The sequence below is a fragment of the Bos indicus genome, chromosome 20, assembly GCF_029378745.1.
Source record: "Bos indicus isolate NIAB-ARS_2022 breed Sahiwal x Tharparkar chromosome 20, NIAB-ARS_B.indTharparkar_mat_pri_1.0, whole genome shotgun sequence".
NCBI classification, from domain to species: Eukaryota; Metazoa; Chordata; class Mammalia; order Artiodactyla; family Bovidae; genus Bos; species Bos indicus.
This window is the reverse complement of record NC_091779.1, coordinates 14355774-14375929: the sequence shown is the minus strand read 5'-3', so window position 1 is coordinate 14375929 and position 20156 is coordinate 14355774. Positions and strand designations below refer to the sequence as shown.

Sequence of the window (20156 nt, the reverse complement as noted above, 5' to 3'; positions counted from 1 at the left end):
AAACAGCTTTCAGCTCAGGAGAGAAGAACAGCACTTAATTACTGCATCCCTTGTACATGAGATGTACGACATATACCAGGTCATTGACAGGAACTGCAAAATGCAAAGTTATACGGCCAGCCCCTTCTTGTGCCACTGAAGAGCAGCGCGCAGGGTGAGCACGAAACGCAAAAGCATGATAACTGTTGCAAGCAGTCTCGCTGATTCAAACATTTTCTTCAGTTGTTTCACGGGTCCCATTAAAAGCATGTACTGGCTAATGCAGCAGTATTTCCAAAAGTATAAAACACTGCAAAAAGCTTTATGCCTCCAGGGAGCCACAGCAATCCAGTTCCAAGGATGGAGAAGAAGATGCCACTGACGAAGCATACGGCAAACCACTTCAGCCTGGTGTTGAAACTAAGCGTAGAGGCATCGAGGACCTGCGCGGTCAGGCCCTGCTCCTGTCGTCCTGGCTGCTCAGGACCCGCCGCGGTGCCCAGCCCTCCCCTCTATCCTGCATAGCTGCCTTTTTTCAAAGTGTTGTATTCTGAAATAAGCACTACTTGATCTGAGTTTTTTTATCCTGTTCACTAGATTTAGCACTGAATTAACTTTTGATTTATTCCTCAAGTTAAATACTTCTTCACAAGATGAACGTTTGTTACCTCTAAAGACATTCAATCAAGCATCCTGTCAACTACTTATCAGCTACAAGTTTCTTGACCACAGATCTCTCAGGTTGCCTGTTAAATTGGGTGAATAACATATTTCCCACCTACCCCATATAGTTATTGTGAAGATAATACCAGACACATGAAAGCTCTTCATAGACCGCTATGTAAGAGGATGCTCTTCTTACTGGTGCCTCACACTCTGCAAACAGTTCTAAAACGTACATTTGTTCTGGTGCCAGTATGTTCATCTCCCCTAACAGGCTGCTCACTTCAGGACAGCAGAGCCTGGGTCATGTTCGGCTTTATTTCCCTAGTGTCTGACACTAGGTCTCACACATAAAAAGGCTCCAGTGTTTGTTGAATGAATAATTCAGTGTAGCTCCTTGCCTTTCCCTCAGACTATATTTAAGAAATGGATGATACACTTGAGATTATTCAGTTAAAATAGGCTCAGAAGTCACTTAAGATTCTTTAAGTATGTGAGTAGTTTGTCATCAGGAACCAGCTGTTCTTAATGTTCTCTGAAGGGACCAGAACAAATGGTGATGAACTCAGTCAGTCTGAACGTGTAAAGGTTCTTAACCTTAATGCTGTGGTCTTAACTTCGGCTGTATTTTTAAATCACCAGGAAAAAAAATTTTAGATTACTGAGGCTGAGGCCTCGTCCTGGGATGCTGAGGCCTGGCACTGATAGTTTTAAAACTACCCAAGTGATTGTAATGTACAACCTGTTTGTTGCAGAACTCTGGGATTAGACTTTGAGGAACACTGTTTTAAAAGAAATCCTGTCTAGTTCTACAGGTACCTACATTAGGTACCGTACCATAGGAAATGGGAAAGAACGTGAGACACGCTCCCACCACAGTCTGCATGGAAAAAAACGAGCCATCACTGATCTGAGAGCAGTGGAAAAGCAGCCATCAATGTGAGCTGAGCTATGAGAGGTCATGAAAAGGTGGGCCTGTGCGGAGCCCCAGACTTTCTACAGAACCTGTTAGACATTTAGAAGTTTATCATAGAAATAAAAAACATGAAAGGAGGTTAAGTGTTAGTTTAGCAAACCAGCCAGTTCCAGCCAGAGGGCCTAGCCAGTACAGAGGATCTGAAGGCTTTGATTCCCAGCACAGAGAGAGAAGTTAGCTGTGAAAAGACAAACTGTCTGAAATAACTGATATTCAAACTCCAGTGAGTGGGCAGTTACGAAATGGGGAAAGTTGATGAAAGAAACAAAATAAAGTTGGTGAGATACGAAGGGTTTTAAGGTCCTTGTCAAAGGGTTTTAAGGTCAGGCTAAGGTATTTCAGTGGAATCCAATAGCTGATAGTTTCTGGTCAAAGGATATGCTATAAAGAAAATGTATAAGAAAGATTAGGGCTTCACTGGTGGTTCAACAGTAAAGAATCTGCCTGCAATGCAGGAGACATGGGTTGGATCCCTAGATTGGGAAGACCCCCTGGAGAAGGAAATGGCAACCCACTCCAGTATTCTTGCCTGGGAAATCCCATGGACAGAGGAGCCTGGCAGGCTATATAGTCCATGGGGCCACAAAAAAGGTGGACATGACTTAGTGACTAAACAACATAAGAAAGATTATTTTAGAACCTTGGGAGCTTATAAAAAGGAGAAATAGTACAGACACCTACAACAATCTCAGGGTAGGCTGGTAATTTCCTATGTTAGGGAGACTTGGTAATGGGAAAGAGTGGTTTATAGAATTGCTGATGAAAAAGATAGCTGTTTACATTATATTAAACATAAATGCATTTCAGTCAGAAATGAGTTATGAATATTGGAATTCTGTATTGTAATACTACTTACTCTATGTCTGGGAATAAGGACCTCTCTTGTTTTCCCAATGAATATGAACTGCTGTCACATCTTAATCTAGTTCACAATTATATAAGAGGTTTTAAAAACAGATGTCAGTTTGGTCAGGGTCCAGGTCCCTTTTGAAGAATCACTTGCTTACTTATGTTTATAATTCCACACAGTCTCATACAAAAAAGAAAAATAAACTTACCTGTTTGTGGGCTGTACCCCACTGGCCTGTGAGCTTTTTAGCTGCCCACCTGTGAGACCAAAGAACCCGGAACAGTGACAAAGTCACCCAAGATGTACTGTATAGGGAATCTTACCAGTCAAGCACAAGGTCGTGGAGCGACACCCTACCCCACAGGCAGATGGCAGGCAGGAGGCAGCAGAGTCTTAGCTACCAAGGCGGAGAAGGAGGTTACCATTTATGGGGGAAATTGATGTCAGACTGGCTCACCAGTTAATAGGAGAACCAGCAGAGGAGCAAGTCTCTGCCAGCCCCTCAGGTAACAGTCGCCAAGGGGGCAAGATGCTGCCCTTTGATAGCCTCGCTTGGTGGAGTGGTTCTGCTCTCAGCACTAGAGTAGTCACTACCTGGGACGGGGGGCACACATGCTGTGGTTACTGTTGAGGCTCTGGGGCTGAGCGGGAAGATGGGTCGTGTGGTAAAGCAGGGACTGTATGGAAAGCAAGAGAACCACCATCTGGAAGGGCCTGACCGTACACCTGTCAGACGCAGCCTCTGTAGAAATGGAAAGCCTCCACATTTCCATAACACTAAAATCAATGTTCTTCCTTGAGAATCTGATCTTATGTAAAATTTTTAATTAATGAGAACTAAATATTTGTCTTTGCCTTCAGCTGAACAAGCTCTAAAATTTTCATATGTAAATGATGTGTGTAATTCCAAAAACTTCACTGCTCTTGTTGGCCAATTCTATGAGCAGCCACAGAGTGGATAGTATTGAGTTATTAGTACATACAGGGCTATAAACTACCAGACCTTATGTACTTGAATTAAGTCTGTATAATAAGTCTGCGTGTGTATTCTCATAGGAGACTGTAAAATGTGGGCATGCTTTCAATTCATGCAGTCTGTGATTTATGAAGGCACACAGGTCAGGAGTTTATTATGCTGAAAATCATAATAATTGTTTTGTTTTGCTTTTTAAAATGAAGTGACCAAAGCATGTTGAAAGATAAATGGGAGAAGCATTTTGATTATGTTTTTATTTCAATTAAAGATTAAATATTATTGCTGAGTAACCAGCCATGCTAAATAGTGTAATATTAAAGCTGAAGTAGTTTGTAAGCTGATAGCCCCTTCTTTCCTCTGGGTTTAGGTTTGTTATTAATCAAAATGTTGGACTTGTTTAGTGCAGTCGTGTATGAAACAAACAGTTGAAAATGACAGCTACTTTAATTTACAGCTTTCTGTTTTTTCAGATTTGTAGGAAAATCTGTTTCTTTTTGTGGACTCTTGTGGTATTATTCACATGTCTAGATTTTATTTCTTAACACCAAAGCCAACTAAATTCAGTAGTTGTAAGATTCTCTCATGACATAGAAAGGAGGGTGCCTTGTAATGGTTTTACTTGACAAATTCTGATAAAGTCATTTTTGAAACATGGACAACCCCTACTAGAAGTACATAATACAAAAAAAAAAAAAAATCTGTCTTTTGGGACAGAGAAAGGACTAATTTTTAAAATAGAAGAATGTATATATAGAAAGGTATTAAGTTAACTAGGATAGTGGGGTTTGTATTCTTATATTAATATAGGAGTATCGAATAAAATTGTTTTAAAGGGAATATGATTCCAGCTATTTTCTGGTTTGGGCTTAGCCTCAGCACAAGTCATTTGGAAAGCTGCTACGCACTTACCGAAGTATAGTGTTAGGGTCTGGGTTCCCCACAGCGTGTGACAAGGACCTGTAACAGGACAGTCTGGCCACACTTCTAACCCTAGTCCTCAGCAGTGGTCTCACTCACAGTTTCTGAAGAGCACACTCTGTAGGGAATGCTGCATAGATTGTAAGGAGCATCAAAGAAAAAGAGAAAGACCACCTCTCAGCATCTGGGGAAAAAAAGCATATTAAAGAGCGAGCTTGCTTTTAGGCACAGTCTCTGAGCAAAGGAGGTTGCAAACCTTATGCAGAGTTTTGGGGTTGGGGATGGTCTCAGGGTTGATCACAACCTCCGAAGCACCACTATTAAGGTAACTAATTGGCGGGCTTTCTGAAGCATGTTCACTGGTGTGGTTCTGCCACTGACTGGCCAACTTTCAAAAGCATGAGGCTGTCACTGATTTTTTGGCTTTCCAGAGGTATATTTACTGAAATGAGTTACCACTGATCATTTTGGCCTGCGCAGGCCATCATTAATTGATTAAATCCTGTTTGATCGATTCAGTCTGGTTCTAATGGTCCCTTGCTACCATGGCTAATTGCCTTTTGCTAGGAGTTGAGGATTGTTTTATTCTCAGATGCTAATACTTAAAGAGTGTAGAACATTGAAAGCATAAGAAAATCATACTCGGAGGATTCCATCTAATAAGCAATAATCCTATAATGCACTTTCTAAATAAGGCTGTTTCCAAGGTTAAAGCCATGAAAGTATAAAAAACCAGCAGTTCTCATGTGTGACACTGTTATGAAATCTAATGAAAGTACAGAAATGCAAATGTGCTTTACTTCAGTTAGTAAATTAGATTCTGCTGCTGCTGCTGCTAAGTTGCTTCAGTCGTGTCCGACTCTGTGTGACCCCATAGACGGCCTCCTACAAGGCTCCTCTGTCCCTGGGACTCTCCAGGCAAGAACACTGGAGTGGGTTGCCACTTCCTTCTCCAATACATGAAAGTGAAAAGTGAAAGTGAAGTCGCTCAGTCGTGTCCGACTCTTAGCGACCCCATGGACTGCAGCCCACCAGGCTCCTCCGTCCATGGGATTTTCCAGGCAAGAGTACTGGAGTGGGTGCCATTGCCGTCTCCAAAATTAGACTCTAGGTCATCCATATAATAATATCACTTGTACTCACTGCATTCTAATAAGCTTTTCTGGGAAAGAAGAGGTGTGAATGGTGGTAATACATAGCTTGTCAACTCGTGACAGTCAACCCTACTGAATTCTTTGCAATTGTAGTATCACTAATATTGTAACGTTTCATTTTGCTCACAAAATCTTTTTAGAATTCTTCAAAAATCTAAGTATATCCATGGGAATTCTTAACACAAGTAAACTTCACCCTGCATTTGTGGTACTGCAGGAAGAAAGGGTGTGGGAATTTCTGCTAGTACCTATCGCCCAGTCTGCTTATAGAGGGAAAAAGAAATCACTATAATATTTGGATTTCATCTGAAAGTTACAGCTGACATGTGGGGAGTGTTAATCCTTTAGGCAATTTAGCCATATCTGCTGTGATAAAGAAAAGTGCTGGGTATGCCTATTTTACAAATTGCTTAAATATCTACTGAGAAAAAGAAGCCTTAGTAGTTTCACTTATGTATCAAAACACTGAACTTTTTTCTTTCCAAATTTATTCAGCTGCCCTAGAATCTGGTTTGGGACTTCCCTATTTATTCCCAACACCTCCTAATGGGGGCAGAGCTAATCACTTACACGGTTCTGTGCTGCTAAGCATGGCCAACTTATGACCACTTAGGATTCAAGCACATGTTGATACCTTAAGACCAGTAAGCATTTGATAAAGTAGGGAAGCAGGGTGGTTAGATTTGTTGTAATCAACAGTAAGAGGAGGAAATTAATTCATGGATCTGTGCCCAAAACTCAGTTTCTTTTTGTACAAATTTTTTTTAAAACTCAGCAACTCCCCAGAAAAGGGAGTCATAACACCATTTAAACAGTTTTCTGAGCACATTCCCTACTTGACCCGTTTAACTACTGCAAACAAAACACATCAGATAGGGCTGGTTTACTGTCAGGGTTTTGCTTTGCAATCTGGCTCACCCTGGCTCAGTGAGTGTGCTCTTTAAAGGAAGCTGACAGAATGTTCTCTGAGTTTAGTTGAAGGAAGACTTCTGGGTAGAACTCTTAACCTCCCATTAGAGAAGGAACCTCAAGTGAAGTCTGAAGCACAGAGACTCACTACTAGAAATACAAACCAACAAAACAAACTCCAGACATGTTTTTCAAATTTAAGTGTTTTCTGAGAAGTTGGTTTCCATGTGGTTTAAGCACCAGTAAACAATAAACCCATCTTGATGTTTTGTAGCCTTTTGGTTCATTATGCCAAGACAAGTGTAGTGTAGAACTTCTTTCAGTTCTTATGCCAAAATCAGTGAACCATCTCTCTCCCACTTTAGGATGTCGCATGTACTTCAGTTTGAGGATAAAAGCAGAAAAGTGAAAGATGCAAGCATGCAAGACTCAGACACATTTGAAATCTATGATCCTCGGAATCCAGTGAATAAGAGGAGGAGGGAAGAAAGCAAAAAGCTGATGAGAGAGAAAAAAGAAAGAAGATAAAATGAGAGCAATGATAACCAGAACTCGCTGGAAATGTGCCCACAATAAATGGCCTTATAATAGCCATTGTTCCCAACAGCATCACTTAAGGGTGTGAAAAGAAGTATTTTTGAACCTGTTGTCTGGTTTTGAAAAGCAATTATCTTCTTATGTAAATTGTGGAATGACGTAAGCAAATGCTTTTGGCTACTGGTATATGTTTTTTTCTTTTTTCTAATTGACCTTTTGTATTGCTAAATCTGAAATAAAATCACTTTCCTTCCAGTTTACATATTAACCATTTGCAGACCACGCAAGCCTGTTTGTATCTTTTTACCCTAAAATCTGTGAAGCCTTTGTTTTCAAGATTTTTTTATAAAAGTTTTACAGGAAGAATATTTAAGGGAAACCTCCTTGGCATTCTGCTATCTTTGAAATATAATTGTTAAATTATGTAATATAAAGATTGGTAGGTTTGTTTTGCATATAAATATCTAAAAATAGCCAAGTCAGTAAGACTTCATTGCCTTAAGTCTTCAGGAACCCCTAAGTGAACGCTGACACCCGCGTCTAGGTCAGTACCTGGGCTTAATGCAGTCCAGACACGACCACACCACGTAATACCAGCCAAGCTCACTGCAGACCATGGCCCGACACCATCCACCTGCCCTTCTCAGCACAGCAGCAGCAGGAGCATGTACAGAGGCCCCATCCTGGCAACAGAACTCATTAAGAATTTAGCCTTTTATGACAATCGGTCATGCTATTTACTCTATATTATCTATTTAGTCAATATCTTCTAGGATCTGAATGCCAAAATTATTACCACAGGTTAACGCTCAGTTACCTAATAAAACCTTACCAGCTACATATTTTCAGATAGTGTCTCATCAGTTCTCTCTTTTGAAGTGGAACCCAATAGGCTTTCTTTATGAAGCTACCAGGTGGCAGAAGTGATAAAGAATGTGCCTGCCAAAGCAGGAGATGTAGAGAGATGCGGGCAGAATCCCTGGGTCGGGAAGGTCCCTCGGAGGAGGGCGTGGCAACCCACTCCAGTATTCTTGCCTGGTTTTCCACAGAGGAGCCTTGCAGGCTACAGGCCTTGGGGCTGCCCAGAGTCGGACAACTGAAGCAACTTGGCACACACACGCAGGCTTTCTTGACAGCAGTTTCTCTACAACATAGTCCCAGACACTACAAGTGTAGCAGCAGCAGCCTCACTTCTGGCCATGTTAGAAAAGCAAATTCTTGCCATACTACCCACCACCACTGCCTCCATCTAGACTGAATGTGAAACTTGGATCATAGAGAGCTTGTTAAACAACCTTCCAGCTTCACTGCTGGTGATCCAGTCTTTGAGACCAGCAATATCTAGTGAAGTTTAAAATGTTCATATCCAGTGATCCAAAATTGCAAATCTAGGTCTGCCCCCTAAAGAAATTTTCACACACTGCTCAAGGGAACTGTACTAAATATACATTGAAGTATCAACCAAAGACTAAGTTATTGTATATCCATGCTGCGGAATACTTTGTAAGCAGTAAAGATCAATAAACCAGACCTCTGTGTATTAGTTTCTCTTAAAAATAATGTGAGGAAAAGGAAACCTCCCATATAAAAATGTAAAATATGCAACTCACGGTTATATATTATTTATGGATGTACACATGTAGCAAAAGTATAAAAACAAAAAAATAGTGTTTACCTCTAAGGAGGCAAAAGGAATACACAGGGAGATTCACTTAGGTTTGTAATGTTTGATTTCTTAAGATAGATAGATGTTGGGTAGTCAATCCTCACTATATTTTTCTCTATACATTTTGGTATGCCTGGAATATTTCATAATTTATTCTTTATGATCATATCTAGAACCTGGGGTGAGAAGACAGAAGGACAATCCCTTTCTTTTTTGCACAGAAGTAGGACAAAGTTTCAAAGAGGAGAGGGATATGACAAAAGTTTTCTGGGAAATAGATGCAAAGTCACCAAAAAATAAGCCAGTGTTTGGAAATGTGCCCTGTCTTTCCCTCATCACTGTAATAGCAGTTGTATTACAGAGGTTCACAAAGCAAAAGGCTCTTTTCTCAGCTCACGAAGTCTCTGTTGGTTACTGTTGAAAAGTATTACCACTAGATCTGTTTGTATTGAAGTACCCCATAGGTTTTCTCTATCATTCCTCCAAGACTGTGTCCACCTAAAACAGTGGTTTTGTCTCCAAAACAGAAGGAACCTCAGGTCTCTGGGGCGCAACCGGAAGACTAGTATTTATAGACTGAAAAAGAGAACTGAATGACAGAATTAAAACAGGTTGGCTGAGTGCTCCGTATGTTGCTTTAACTGCAAGGAGCAGAAAGATCTGAAATTCTACAGAGATTAGAATCTAATCAGAATTTCACCATGATAATAAAACTGACTTTGAACTTAACCAAATAATAGCAGTAGCAATTTTGAAAAGCTTAAGAACGTGGTTAAACTGTTATATATGATATTAAATGTGCTTATAGCAAAATCTTTGGAAATGTCACAGGAACATGTTTCAGTGCAGTTCAGTTCAGTCGCTCAGTCGTGTCCGACTCTTTGAGACCCCATGAATCACAGCACGCCAGGCTTCCCTGTCCATCACCAACTCCCGGAGTTCACTCAGACTCACGTCCATCGAGTCGGTGATGCCATCCTGCCATCTCATCCTCTGTCGTCCCCTTCTCCTCCTGCCCCCAGCCCCTCCCAGCATCAGGGTCTTGTCCAATGAGTCAACTCTTCACATGAGGTGGCCAAAGTACGGGAGTTTCAGCTTTAGCATCAGTCCTTCCAAAGAACACCCAGGACTGATCTCCTTTAGAATGGACTGGTTGGATCGCCTTGCAGTCCAAGGGACTCTCGAGAGTCTGTTTGGGCCATGCAAATTGCAAAAAAAGAAAAAAAAGAATTCAAAGAAAAAAGAGAAAATATGTAAGAAAATTAGCCTTTATAGTTCATTCTAGTTTTACATTTATTTGGGCTTATTTTTCTCTATATGCATCCTCTAGGGATGTGTTATCCTGAAACAGTGAAGTCTGGTAGCCTTCTTGTTCACTGTCTTTGGTGATGCTGGACATTGTAGAGAGCAGAGACAAAAGCAACTCCCAGCAATTTTTTTTTCCTCATTTTCCTGACAAGCTATTTTTTTCACATTGGTTAAAGCTTATGGCAAGGTCAAAGTTAAAATTCACTCTAGACCTCCCCTTTCTCAATAGGTAATTGAAGAAATGCAGATCTCTAGAATTCTTAATGATATAATAGCAAAATGCACATTATCACATGCCTGCAGCTCTCTGTATGCTCCGAGGCCACACAGTCAGTAATACGTCTCCTGCCTCTAAAAACAGGGACGCCATAAAACAAGGTCATTAAAAAAGTGTGAGGAGATAAGTGGTTTGCTGCTGTTGTTTTTAGAACAAGTTCAATAAACTATGGTGTCCTTATCAACTGTCACTACCAAGTCTCTTGATAGGATCTGACGTGTGAGGTACATAAACCTGTGCTGTTGTATCACTGTGGCCTGAGTGAAAAGGTTAGATAAATGCAGAATATTGCCCCAACATGCTGTTTAATCTTGGTGATAACAAGAAAGAAAATGGATGTGTGAAGTGAGTTACCATTGAGGGTTGTATCTGTATAAGCAATTTGTATATACGGGGTGTAGAGAAGTTAAGAGGGGTTACATTCTTTGACACCGTCATTCACAAAAAAAAAAAAAAGGGAGGTCTGGTGTCTCTATGGCTTTGACTCCTTTCCAGTGACTACAGTTTATCCTGCGATACCACTTCTGCTTCCTAGAAACCAGGAGGGTTTCCTGTCCCATATATATTTTATCTCCGTTCTTTTAGCTTTTAATTAAGGCGAAATAGGAGCCATATTTTAAAGAAATCCTTTCTAATAAGGATTCAATGAAATCCAAATTCCTAGAGAAATAAAACAATCTTAACAAGACGAGTATTAAAAGTCCCCATAAGAAGTATGCTTGTGGAAAGAATAGTCATTATTCCTCAAAATCTTCTTTGCAAAGCCATACTCGAACATCTTTGTCACAGGTTCTAAGGGCTGTGCTAATCCCTGGGCAGTTTTCAATGGTGCGCTGCTTAACTGGCTCCGTAAAAAACAGAAGGCAAGCAAAGCCCTGATTTGCATCATTTGCCAACTTCTGTGGTGTAAATACTCTCACCGTGGCTGATTTCAAGCCACCAAAGGCAGCTCTCGGCTACAACTGGTTATTTTTCCCATTCTGTTTCATTGCTAAACAAGAACTTCTACAGTAACTCTTGAGCTGGCCCTAAAGAACTCACAAAGGTTTTTAACCTTTTTTCCAAGATGACAGTCTTCAGGGGTATTTCTCTTTTATGTGATTACTTCAGACAGTTTGGTGAAGTTCTAAACTGTAGCAACATCTGCACCCTATGCTTTTCATGATGAGTTTGCATCTTTAGGTTATCTGCTGAGAGAGTTTTCTGAAGTCACTTGGCTCACATTTATTTTTCCCTCTGCTCATCTTTTTGCCTCAATTTAGTCCAAATCTCACAGAATAAAGGGGGAGGGAGAAGGAAATGTAATTACATTTCTTTGAATTATTTTCTGTAAGTGATAATGTAGAAATTCATCATTTAAATTTTTTGGAAGATATTTTGGGCTAAGGTTGGAGAATCCTACCTGGAGAGAACACCAGCTTCTAAATGAAATGCAGACAGGAATCTGGTCTCTCTCTTCCACATCTGCTGGGGATTATTCCTTTAAGGTTAGATCATGATATTAATTCACATTACTTGATCAGTAAGAACATCTTCTGAAGGCTTTCTTCACAGCACCAGTCAAAAAGAAGGTGTTCTTAATCTTTTAGAAAATTGTTATTTTCTCATTCCATGATGCCAGAAATGATAATCATTGCTGCAGTTCCAGTACTTTTTAATAATCAGGATAATTTTGAGAGCAGAAAACTCTTATGTGATTTTCTCATTTGTTTTCTGATTAATATAATTGGAGCTTTGTTATTCAAATGCTTCAATAAGAATATATTTGAAACAAAGGGCATCATGTATTGAAAACATATTTGAAATGAAAGGCATCATGTATAGAAAATAAATTACTAAAGTAGTATCTATTCTATGGCTAGTTCTCACTGCTTATGAGTAAATTTAAAATTTGTGAACTACCTTTTTTTTGTATTATGTGTGTAAATTGTTCTTTAATTTGCAATTTTTGAGGAAATATTTTATTTAGGGTAAGAGGAATGTGATCTCTGCTCTAAACTTTTATTATATTATTGGTGTAAATGAATACAGTAGTTAAGAATGGGTACTATCTCCCAAGCAACCAAGAAATTCAATTAGTGATTTTTAAATTAATTTAGAAAAGTTGTGCATGTGAGGTGTGGGTCCATTTCGGAGAGAAGTTTCCTAATGTCCATCTTGTGGATTTCATGTGTCATCAAGCCAACATGTCCAACGCTGAACCCGTCTGCACCTCCGAGCCCTTCTTGCCCTGGATCTGCTTCTCCTGCACTTTCCCCCATCTTCCCCATTGGCAGTGAGACTTTTCTAGTTGCTCAGGCCAAATAGTTTGGATTCCTGTCTTCATCTCACACCCTGTATCCAGTCCGTTATGATAATCTGTTGGCTCAACCGTTGACATATACCCAGAATTTCACCATTTTTTTACCACTTCCCACTGTTACCAACCCTGGTCAAAGGGACCATCAGCGTTCGTGTGGACACCTATAACAGCACCATAACCAGTCTCCCTGCTTCCACCCTTGTTTCCCTAAAGTTATTAACAACACAGCAGCCAAGTGAACCCTTTTAAACATAAGTCATATTGTTACACTTCTCTGCTCAAAACCCGTCAGCGTCTCCCCATTTCACTCACAGTAAAACCCACAGCTTCACAATGGCCTACGAGGCTCTGGAGGACCACTGTCCCCTCCCTCAGTCTCTGACTCCCTGCTTAGTACACTCCTCCTCGTCACTGGACTGACCACACCGTGTGTGCAGTTCTGCATCAGACGAGCCAGATGCCGTCCTCTCGGGTGCTGTGCACTAGCCAGTTCCTCCGCCTGACCTCTTGTCCTCCACACCCAAGTCCCACATCTCCTTCAAGTCTGCTCAAATGGCCCTTTTCTCATTATGGTCTACAGTGACCCACTCAACTTTAAAATTGCAACCTACCCCACCCCGCATGCTCAGTTTCTCTACGCCTCCCACTGTAGTTATATTCAATGGCACTACAAACTCCTAAGCACTCTTCCTTATTAATTTATTTAACTCTTACAAACAACCCTATGGAGGAAGTACGAACTCTTGTTACCATTTTACAGGTGAGAAATTAAGCTTTACAGATGTTAATTGTTGTTTATCATAATCTCCCACCATAGAATGCCCTCCAGGAGGACAAGGAGTTTGGTCAGTTTTACTATTGATCCAGTGCCTAGAACCATGCCTAGCAAAGACAGACGCTTAATATTTGTTGAATGAATAACCCTCCCTCCAAAGAAAAAAAAAAAAACAAAACAGGATCCATTATAGAACTGAGGCTTCCCTGGTGGCTCAGACACTAAAGAATCTACCTGCAATGTGGGAGACCCAGATTCAGTCCCTGGGTTGGGAAGATGCCCTGGAGAAGGAAATGGCAACACATTCCAGTATACTTGCCTGGAGAAGCCCATGGACAGAGCAGCCTGGCAGGCTACAGTCCATGGGGTCGCAACGAGTTGGACATGACTGAGCAACCAATGTTATATAGTGTTAATCTGTATTTTATCACTTAATATTACCACCATAGCCTTGAAACTCCAGTACTTTGGCCACCTCATGCGAAGAGTTGACTCACTGGAAAAGACTCTGATGCTGGGAGGGATTGGGGGCAGGAGGAGAAGGGGATGACAGAGGATGAGATGGCTGAATGGCATCACTGACTCGATGGACATGAGTCTGGGTGAACTCCAGGAGTTGGTGATGGATAGGGAGGCCTGGCGTGCTGCGATTCATGGGGTCGCAAGGAGTCGGACACGACTGAGCAACTGAACTGAACTGGATTACCATCATTTCAGAAAGTTAGGACATTTTTATACTAAAAATGAAGGAAGGTTATAACTTCAGTTCAGAAACAGCTCTAATATTTGAAGAAATTTAACTTTAGGAAAACTTACTACATTGTCCTTTTCTCATTCTACTATAAGACACTTTGTCACAGGTGGGCACAGATCCAAAGAGCATTTGGAGAGACCTGTGGTCTGTAGGAAAACATACATGGCTTCCTTGAGTACCTGCTCTTTATAGAAAGTGATATTCTAACTCCTGAGACAGGAGGGAGCCGAGGCCCAACAGGTAATGTGTAGAAACCAGACGTGTAATGTGTATAAGGCTTCAGACATGCAACTGATTTAACAGAAAAACCATATAACCTCTTAATATCAGTTTTCTCCTCTCACATGGGAACAGTATCAGCTGCCTTACCTACCTGTCACAGTCAAAAGAAGGGATAAACACAAAAACCAAGCTTTATAAAGCATATAATGATAACAGCTAACATTTAATGGATGCTTCCTTTATGCCAGACACTCTTCTAAGTACTTTATCTGTATTAACTCTTTTAATCCTTATAAACAACTCTATGAGATAGGCTCTACTGTTGTCTCCATTTTACAAATGAGGAGGAGACTTGAAGCTTAGCAAAGTTAAGCAATGTGTCCAGGTCACACATGAAGTAAAGCAGCTTGCTGAAATTTAAAACAAGACTGAACCCAGAGTTCTGAGTTGGTCACTAGACTACCATGCCTCTTGCTATACAAACCAGACTGCTTTACAGTACACCTCTCGAATACCTATAGGGTTACAATCCAAAGGAGGCTAACAGCCCAGAAGAAAGACACAACACAGTGACTTCAGTTGACAAGAGTTATATGTGTAAGAACGAAGTGAGTGCTAGAATGAACACAGACTGTAGTTTAGTGGGATTAGTCTAGAACTGCTTTGTGGCAGAGGGAATTCTGACCATAATTTGGAAGGAAGGGAGAACATGGCATTGAGGAGACAGGTCATGTTGCAGGTGGAGAGAACGTTATGCAGACAAGCCATTAGGACAAATGCAGGAGACAGTGATGTGTCTACATGATGCCAAAACATCTGGTCAATTCAGTTTTAAAAAAAAAACTCTATCAGCATAGATTTCTTCAGTCAATCCAGATGTTTGGCGTCCTGTAGACAAAACATCCAGATGATTAACTGAAGATCTGACAGAGTTGACTGAATTAACCAGATGTTGTAGCATTGTATAGACATCGTGTCAGGACATTTGTTTGGCTGGAGTGGGGTCCAGCTGTCAAGGAGATAATGGTCTGGGCAATGAGAGAGGACTGGAGCTTGCATTTGACGCAACTGGGAGCTGCTGGGAGAGGCGTGTGATGGAAAGGATGCTTAAGGAAGAGGATTCTAACAACCATGTGAAGAAAAAAATATGGTGAGAGGAAAAGTTGCAGACAGGAAAGAGGATGTGAGTAGAGTGCAGGTGTGTGTGAGGTAATTAGAGCCTGGACCAGAATCAGGCTGGGGAAAGAAACAGGAAGGAGCGGATCTGAAAAACATTACAGAAAAAGAACAGGAAGTCATGATGGGCTAGACAAGGGAGTGAAACTGCACATCACCCCAAGGTTGGAAGCCTCCAGGCCTGGGAAAGCAGCTGCCGTCAGCCTCGCCACAGTAGTGAACCAAGACGGAATCCCCAAGAGACCTCCCCCACGCACCTCCACCCAGAGGCCAGAGCCGGGCCCACAGGCAGAGGGAACTTGGTTGGAGACCACAAACACAACTCTTATGCAAGGTTCCCTATTCCTTTTAGAGCTACCTAAATGATTTCCTTTCAAATCCAATTTCATGCAAGGATTGAGAATGCTAGATTAAGACTGTTAGGTAGACCCAACTTCAGCCAAAAAAGACAATATTTTGATGTAATTTGCCTTTATACAGTATATAATGTAAACTAAGATCTATAGAGGTATGACTAAATTAGATGAGATTAAGAGAAAAAAATATAACCTATATTACCTAGTTAGCATTATAAAATCCTGTTAACAGGCACAATTAATGGCTGAATTCAAGAATTTATATATCTTTTAAAATCCTTAATTTATGAAACCTTGGAACATTGACTCTTGGTTTGGATATTCTGCAGATTTTTAAAAATTGCAAATATCTTATTTGACAAGAATCAAGTTTATATTTATCTCTAAAGAGTCACAAATTCTAAATTACTAGGATTCAAACTATGGTAACTGTGATAGTGTGCGCCTGTTTATTTTTTAAAATTCCAAATATTCATGGTTTTGAAAATTCGCAGTTTCAAATGTTTTCAGCCCCAGGTTTATCAGTCCACCCCACCAGCGCGTGCCCTTTACAAAAACACCCAGGATTTCTTCAACTGTTTCCTTGTTCATTTCAGGAGGCAAGAAACCATCAGCAGAGGTTTGTTGTTGTTGTTCAGTCATTGTGCCCAACTCTTTGCCACCCCACAGACTGCAGCACGCCAGGCCTCCCAGTCCCTCACCATCTGCCAGAGCTTGCTCAAACCCATGTCCATTGAATCGGTGATGCCATCCAACCATCTCATCCTCTGCCGTCCCCTTCTCCACCCTCCTGTCAACAGAGGTTACTCTCTGTTCATGGTTTGGAGCAAAACCGAGAATTTCTCTCTCCCTCTCTCCCCTCCCATCTCTCTCTCCTTCCTCCTCCCCCCACCAGAGAAACAACACAGAATGTGAGACCATAAATATATTGATGCGTTCCAAATCACCATGGGGGAGGTGGAAGGGTCAGGAAGCTTGTTAAAATCAATGTCCCAGACCTCTGAAATGACAAGTCTGTTGATCTGGGGTGGGAGCCCAAGCATCTGTTGCTTTTTCTGTTAGATTTTTAACAAACTTCCCCAACACTTCTGATGCCTGTTTCCTGAAAATCAGACTTAGATGCTGCCCTAAAGCAGAAAGCTAGAGAATGAAATGCATCTATTGGAAATGCAAATTTAAAATGGTAAAACGTAGATTAAAATTATTTCACATCCCTTAGTCCTTCCTTTATGTAATAAGTGCCTAAGTAAATTCACTGTGTTCTATGATATGCAGAATGTTTCACAGAAACTGCATAAAGCCAAGCACACCTATGCAATCAAGCTAGAAGTGCAGAAGACAAATGGGACAGCTTGTCTGTTCTCAGTTCACAGCAGTGGCCATGACAGCCCTTCCCGAACACAATGTGTACATGATGGGAAATATAATTAATGATCTCGGTAAGTATTTCTAGTGCTCCAAGGCTGAGTAACTTATCAGATAGAAAAAACAGTTGAGTTCACCAAAACAATGGGTGATTTATCCAGGTGTGTTTGAATATAACCTTCCCACAGCCATCTTTTTGTAAGAAATACTTCAAAGTTAGTAGATAGCAAACTATTCAAAAAGTTAATCAGTGAAATGTCCCCCATCATAACATCAAGATTACCGTGTTTGTTCTCTACATATAATCCCTTAGGTATCCTTTTCTGGCTGTACTAAATCTGCTACAAGAAATATTAGTGGATTTTTCCCCCTGGTACTATGGCTTCATTTGCCTTAAGCTTAACTCACTCTCAGAAATCTTTTCCCCAAGGATATAGGAATAAGAATAAATTGGGAGAACCTTATTAGGGGCCCTTCATTACCTAAGGTGTAACAATTAAAAGTCAAACTTACTTTTATTGTGCTTTGAATGATGCTTTGGGAACAATCAAGGGTCTCATATGTAACTCAAGTAGTTTTGACTTGAGTAGTGATTCTTTCCCACTTCGCATTCTCCTGCCACTTTCAAATCTCATCTGCAACCATGGGGAATGGGAGAGAATTTGGACAAGCTAGGATTACAAAAGAAAACCCTTAGGAACTTTCAGAATATAAAAAGCCCTTGCCTTCTGATACAGGTTAAAATGAAGATTCATTTCCAATGATCCTCTTTTATCCCACGGCATGTGCTCTAGAGCCTGAGCATCTATCTGCCTCTACATCCTCTGATCAAAGAAGACAGCTTGCCTTTGCTCCTGAACCAAACCTGGTCTCTTTCACTGGTTCAAACAACACTAGGGGTTGGGAGGAGAACCCTTGTTGGGGCTTGACTTCACAGGGTTTATAACACTACCTTCTTGGAACTCTCTCCTCCCACCTCTTAATCCTGACTCTCCCTTTTTTTTTTTTTTTAACTCTGATCTTAGATGCTGGGTCTGAAATACTCCCTGAGATAAAATGGCCTTCAGAGCCCAGGCATTTAACAGGTGGAAGCTAAAAGTGCTGCCTGTTCCACATGACTTAGCCTGTACCACCTCACTTTCCCATCACGAATACTCATCAAATACTTGTCTGCCTGTAAAACCTGTGGCACAAGCTAGCCGATTTAGTGACAAGACAGTAATTTATGACTTGGGCCATCCGATGTTCTATCTCACCTGCAGAGGCCCATGGCTTGTTCAAGAAATAGATCTGCCTGGAAGTTGAGACTCTACGATAACTAAAGAGGCTTCTCAGCATCACCGTTCGGGACCACAGCCCTCTGTCTTTGGCCCCCAACCATCTGCAGCACTTTGAGGAAGATGGTTTTTCACCAGGCCTACAATTTCATGGCCACCCAGTAAGATGTGGAAGAAAGACACTCTTTCCAGGCCTGTGAGCTATATGAGTAGCCAAAGTGTCTCTCCACAGGCTGGCAATAGTCCCAGGTTTAAGAACGAGGTCCTCATGACCTGCTGAGCTGGGAGAATATTGTGTTCCTGGATGACAACCTGCCTTTGGCTCCCGGGTGAACCCTCTCTGTAGGTATAATGTGAAAATGTGTTTAGTGCCTCTCTTCAAAGAAAACCTCCTCTCTGCTGACAAGGGTTAGTAATATGCTAAAATGGTACACTTACGTCTCTCTCTCCTTTATCCAAGACACTTAGTGTCTCCTGAGGTTTGCTAGTTAATAACGGGGCTTTTTTTTTTCCCCTGACAATCCCATCAAGTATCACCTGAAGAAGGGCTAGCCATTTCAAAATCCATAGTAGCCAAAGAATTCTTCTAGCCCCTGCATGCACCTGAACGCAGCTCCTCTTGTCTTCTATCCCACATTATCCTTACTGCTTTTCAATAAAGTATCTCCTACAAATAGAGGGGAAAATATTTTTTATTTTGTTTTTCTGCAAGTGCACTTTTTTCCAATCATCTTACGTGCTGGAAGTTAAGTAAACAGTGACCTAAAAATGTTGCAGCACCTTCAAGAACCAAGTTTTTTTTTTTTTTTTTTTCCCTCTGTCTCGTCCAATATGATGGGGCCAAGTTTGACATTTCCAGAGTATTTAAAATATAAGGCTAAAATATAACCTTGGTGGTCATTGGCCTGACATGAGTCTCATTAAATTTAAGGAAACTGCTTCCAGGATACGACTTAGATGCTTCAGAATTTGTTGGAGTGTGGTCAACAAAAAAATAAAATTTCAAATCCCAGTTTATTTGTTTGAAGGACCTCCTCGAGGTAGACTCTATACAAGAAACAATTCCATCATCCAGAGTGAATATTCACTCATTTTTTTTCCAGCCAGGAGTTTGGAAGAAGCCAGCAGGCAATGTAAACATTTGGTAACATCCTTCCCACTGCCAAGATGGATTAATGCTGGGAGATCTTACAACTGGTGAGTAATCGGTAGTACTTACAGACCCTTCATGATCCCCAAGGTGTGATTATTTTCCTACATGGATTTCTGTCCTCATCCTCCAAAGGGTGCTTTGTCATTTGCTTTACTCTCTCCGCTCTGGACTCTCAAGCCCATGTTACAAGTATGGCATGGTTTCCAAGTCATTGCTGACTTCCTTCTCAAACCAAGACGGTGAGCACTTTAGAGACACTGCTAAAATATGAGGGCTATATTATCAAAGTTATACCAGTTTCCTTTTAAGTGATTCTGGAAAGGTATGAATAGTTGTTTATTAAAATTTAGAACCTAAGCATCCTTTGGTTCCACTGGTTTGGTTTATTATGCCCCTACCTAATACTCAAGCTGATTTGAAGATATCATGGATATACTAAAATCTCACACTATGGAGAACCTAATTGAAACAATAACCCCACTGTGAGTTTTCAAAATAAACGCTCTTTGCGTCTTTTAGCACTATCATTCATTCCTTAAATTTTGCTCACCTCCACTACCCCA

General features: G+C 40.9%; 1 protein-coding gene across 3 annotated transcripts in view; it reads left to right on the top strand.

Moving 5' to 3' along the window:
* Window positions 1–17210, top strand: part of CWC27 (CWC27 spliceosome associated cyclophilin) — a 268686-nt gene extending 251476 nt beyond the window's left edge. Inside the window, exon 14 of one of the 3 annotated variants that reach the window (XM_070774627.1) lies at window positions 17074–17210. In XM_070774627.1, the coding sequence (XP_070630728.1) occupies window position 17074 (1 nt within the window). In that variant the 3' untranslated portion in view covers window positions 17075–17210. The other 2 variants (XM_070774624.1, XM_070774625.1) reach the window with 2 other exon arrangements.
* Window positions 17211–20156: the final 2946 nt, after the last annotated feature.